General features: G+C 38.5%; 1 protein-coding gene across 6 annotated transcripts in view; it reads left to right on the forward strand.

Annotated features, from left to right (window-relative positions):
* LOC105832469 (tetraspanin-1) overlaps positions 1-5,144 on the forward strand; it is a 32,255-nt gene that overhangs the window by 10,939 nt on the left and 16,172 nt on the right. For 5 of the 6 annotated variants that reach the window (XM_012673438.3, XM_012673434.3, XM_012673435.3 and 2 more), the window contains 2 exons: positions 2,045-2,132; positions 3,031-3,129. In XM_012673438.3, coding sequence (XP_012528892.1) covers positions 2,073-2,132; positions 3,031-3,129 — 159 coding nt within the window. In that variant the 5' untranslated portion in view covers positions 2,045-2,072. Of the gene's footprint in view, positions 1-380; positions 627-2,044; positions 2,133-3,030; positions 3,130-5,144 lie in introns of those variants that run through there. The other variant, XM_012673436.3, reaches the window with a different exon arrangement.

The raw sequence follows: 5,144 nt of genomic DNA on the forward strand, positions 1-5,144 counted from the left end.
CACCGTTGGAGCTAAAATCGTGCGTTCTCGATTCTCTCCCGCGCGGTCTTGGCTCTCCGAGATTTCGCGAACTTCTCTTTCTCTTTTTTTTTTTTCATCTCTGTCTTCGTACGCGTTGAGCGTGCCACATTCGTCGCGCCGCGAGGATCGCGAGGTCGCGGAAACTACGCGGGATCCTTCCGCTGGACCAACGGCGGCTGCTGATGCGGCGGCGGTAGCGGCAGCGGCGGCAACAGCAGCAGCAGCAGCAGTTCGCAGTCGATACCGCTGCTGCGCCGAGGAAACGCGAGACGCGCGCGACGAACAGGGGGGTGCGCCGAACAGAGCTCTCGGAGTACAGAGAGTAACGAGAACCGTGCTCTGGATATTTGATATCGGGTCGTTTGATCGAGCCTCTCCCGCGGTTCCGCGTTACTGATCTCCGCTCGACTTGTTCGCACAATCGAACTCCAAGTAGAGTCTTTTAAGTGGCTCTCGATGATCCTAATACCTGCATCAGCTGCACGCGAGATGAAGACGTTTACTCGCACTTCTATTTGTTTACCCGTTGAATTCGTCGCGGGAGCAAGTGTGCAGTGATATTATAAGAAAAAGGGAAAACGATATTCCAGAAGTGTCGGAGCGTGGTAAGATAAATACGAGGGGGAGAAGGATGATAATAGTAATAAAGAGGGCAGACGGGTAGAGGTAGAGTAAGAAAAGTAACAATAATAGAAATAACGGTAATAATCGTAGCAGTGCGTTTGTGAAGTCACAGCAGACAGCGGGGCAAAGCCGACTCTCGAGAATCTTTAAATTTGAAGCAAAAGAGATGAATCTCCGTGGATGGATGTGCAGTAATATAATAACATTGCACGTCATAATGATGGAAACAAGATTCGTGCGTTTAGGAGAAAACAAAGAGATACCACTGAGATTCTTTAGATAGTCCAGAACATCGTTTCTTGCTCTAATTTTCAGCATTTTGAGCGTCGGACTGAAATAGAAGCGCGATAAGCGATATCTATATTGCCCGTGATTACGATCCTCGTGAGGTGGAAAGAATCTTGTGAAATCTCGGGGACCACTTCGATCCTCAGAGAGCCACGTTCTCGTTACCGCAGAACAGTCAAGGACGGTGCCTTCAGATCTGTCCGAGTCGTTTTAATTCACACGTCAACGCCCAACGATGAAAATAACATCCTTGAGACTGATTGACAACAGGCTTCTCCTCTCCGTCCCTCCCTCTGCTTTAATTCGGACAATTCTCATCGCCCTTTGTTTTCCGCCTACGCCGCGCGACGATCACTTTTGCACGCTCGCCTACATTAATTAAGTCGTCGGGCATTTATTTGTCGCGAAATCAGCTTCTTATCGAAGCACACCTCGAATGACGATGAATAGGCTTAAATTCACTTTATTTCATATAGATTTCGATATTAGTCCTTAATGGCGAGCTCCTGTTACAATTCGCGCGCGAATTCTTTTATCGATTACTTTTATCTCTCTTATCACCATCTCTGTTGTCATTTTTCTTTGTCTTTTTCATCATACTTTTAAAGTATGATGAAAAAGGTATGGTATTTTTAAAGAGAATATTTTTATCCAGTAGCTATCATTAGCTATTAATTTTAATTAATTGTATTACATATAAGATGTTTTGAATTTAGTGAGCCATGTTTTATCTACAAGTGTACTTGAATTAATTTGAAGCTGAGTTTTCTTTTAATTGAAAAAAATGCTGTGAAATATACAGATCGTTATTTAGTCGATCTTTTTATATTAAATATATCTTTATCTTATATATAGTTCATGAAAATTATGAATATAAAAATGAATAAAATTTACATTTATATTTTTGACATTTCTAAAATTTAGCGTTCGAAAAGTTTAATTTTTTTTTTATTTTAGTTACTAGCAACCTAGAAAAAAGTCTAGCCAGTTTCTCGACATTTTTGTCTAAGAAAAATCAGCTTCAAATTGATCTTAGGATTTGTAAATAAAAAAATGACTCGAATATCCAAGTATCCTGGATATATAATTAACGAACACTATTTTGTTACAGGTGCAAGTTTAAGAAATAATAATCGAAAATGAGTTGCATATCGCAGTGCGCAAAGTATTTTCTTTGCTTCTTCAACTTCATTTTCTTTGTGAGTATACAAGTTTTTACGATAATAATCTAAATCGAAGTGTTCCTCTCCTCTCTTCTTTGCCGTGATCGTGATTCATTAATATCGCAAATTAGCCGATAATCCGGTGGATGCCATTCACTATTCGCGAATGCTCACCTTAGAATTATTGAAATACACCTCGCTCGTTTTATAAGCTTATTAATGCATAGTGTCGAAGAGTTAAGAGGGTTGTTAAGTTTATAATTAATCCGTTGAAGGAATACGTAAACTTTTCCGACGAAACCAGTTAATTATACGAAATCTTCTCTCAATAAATAATTCCTTGATTCTTACCGTTAAAACTACTGATTACTCAGACGTATTACGATAGAAACAAACGTTGAAATAAGATTTCGTAAAATACTTGTGCTTGATAATACAAATTGATAAAACATGTCGAAAACTTAGTTCTTTCATCAATAAGTGAAGGCATAATGTAACGTTCAGCACGTCGTTTATTTCCGGTCAAAGCACTTTGTGATAGTCGATCAAGATTCACATAGCATTTAATCCTTGAAAGAATCCCCGGTTACGTTTGTTAAATCCAGTCTCTCTTGAACGGAGACGGACACGCGGGAGAGCTGACCTATTTTGATGTACAACGCGAAAAGAAAAATTTACGTCGTCTTTCGACGTAACAATTCAAGGTGCTCTTTCGAGGCTGTCGAATTATCACGGATATCGGTCAAACGATCGTCTTTTTTTTTTGGCGCGCGAGAGAGGCGATTGCAAAGTGAAACTTTACGCAAAGATCTTGCTGCTTCGCGCCGCCAAGGCAAAGGAGCGTCAGGCCTTCCGCCTCCTTCAGCGGCACCAGCAGCCTTGAAGTCCACGAAGCAGAACGGAAACCTCCACATTAAAGTCTGTATTTTTACAGATCGCCGGAGGAGCGGCACTGACTGTCGGTATTTGGCTTTTCGCCGACAGGAGCTCGTTTACCAATCTCATCGGGAAACTCGATCAATCTGACTTTCTGGTAAGACGTGAACAAATTGATCCGCATTAAAGCGACGTCGCGGGACGAAGAAGGGAAAGGGGGAAAAAACGGGGAAACGAGTACGCACGCACTCATCATCCCGGCGTTCCTTCCACCTTGTTTTTTGTTAAGGAAGTCCTTAATTGACATTGTGCGCAGCCACTTGCACGCACGATCGTGAAGAATTGGCCGAGTACCAAATATCCACTATGGTAGACGAGCGACGGGCGCTTTTCACGAACGCGAAGAGAGTGGCGAACGTACCTACGTGTGACGAAGTTTGATAATTTAACTTTCAAATCGATTCTTAATCCCCCTTTTCTTTCCCCCCTCCCCCCTTCTCAAAACTTTTACGTGACGAGTTCGAACAAAGCGGGATACTTTCGATACTTAACGTGCCTGACAATTCCTGGCAAAAATCCGGTTTGCAAACGAGTTCCGCTGTGTTAAATTCCTATGACTGCAGCTCACAGCAATGTTCCCTGCTACTTTGTAAACCGCACGGTGATTTTGTCGCTGAATTTTGACAATTTTTAACTGCGAAGATATTTAACTGTATTAGATATTTCAAAAATTGAATGATAAAACTCTCTTCAAGAATTTTATCTGCGCTAGCAGCTGATTTTTTATTGCTTGAAATTTATCAAAAAAATTTCAGAGACAAACTTTCGATCTGCTCTGCATTAGAGAAAAAAAAAATGTTTTGTGCGTATTCTTATAGAATCGGTTATTTATACGGCTCTAAGTTTCTCTTGCGCAGCCGTGCTAATTATGTTGTAAGTTGTTCGTTATGTAATTAGCGATAGGTGTAGCAAGGAAGTTCGACTCAAACTGAACTGGATTTGTTACTGATTCTTGCGTGATTACCATATCATATCGGTAGAAGTATTCTTTTTTTTGGTACACGTAAATATATTTAAAATTTGAAAGTTTCGCGTGCGCGATACACACACGTACGAAGATTACACCTCGTTTTGCTAATAAATCTTTTCGTTAGTATTGGAAAATAATCTAACGTGGCTTGCAGTAACAAGTCTCGCATTGTATGAGCACGTGCGAAATGCAGATATGTAACGAGAACCGCGTGATGCGTATTGTATTATACCATTGTCTCTAACACTTGGATACGTCGGCCACTATCGCACGTATGTTAGCGTGATTTTTCTATGCTACAATCTCGTCAGATCGATATGTAAAGTGCGCATATTCTTCCTGTGAATTCTCTTATTTCCGTATTTACACACGAAGAATAATATCTTGTATAAATTTGTTAAAAAGGAGTTTAACCAATAGACGTTAATACTTCCAAAAGTATCCGACAAAGCTTTGAAATCAAAGTAGGAAGTGAATAGAAATAGATTAGCTTCAAGATAAACATCAATTTCTTTTGGAAAGATGCCAAATGCGCGATAAAAGATTTAACGAAAATAGCTAACTTGCGAAGCATATAAATTATAGACGATTTTATTTAATTATTATTTTACTTTAGTTTTGCTAGCATTGGAAGTCTTCTTTTAGTTTCATATTACATGTACAATGTTATTTAATTTATACAATTTTGTATATTTAAGTAATGTAAATAATCTTAAATTTTAAATATTTATTACAGATTACAGTTTTCACTTCGGAAGTCATTATCTGTTCACTTTATTACGTATATTCATATGTGTGTGGAGATATTCTAATTAAAATTAAAAAATACACTATTTCAATTTTAATCAAAATTTGTGTTTTATTAAAAAATAATACATGTATGAACTGTTTGTTACTTACGGCTAAAATAAGACAGCGCGCGACGTTACAAAATTAGGGTATATTATTATACAGCTCAACAAATTTCAAAATTATGCGCGTCTTGAATTTCTCTTTCAAGTTAATAATCGTGTCATTTTTTCCTTCTTTAAGGAGTTTGTAGAAATCTGGCTAAATGAGATTTTGTTTATAAGAGAATAGTTTGTTTGGATATTATTTTAAAAGAATTTACAAAAAATATACAGCATATAGAATGAACGTAT

This window comes from Monomorium pharaonis, chromosome 8, assembly GCF_013373865.1.
Source record: "Monomorium pharaonis isolate MP-MQ-018 chromosome 8, ASM1337386v2, whole genome shotgun sequence".
Lineage (NCBI taxonomy): Eukaryota > Metazoa > Arthropoda > Insecta > Hymenoptera > Formicidae > Monomorium > Monomorium pharaonis.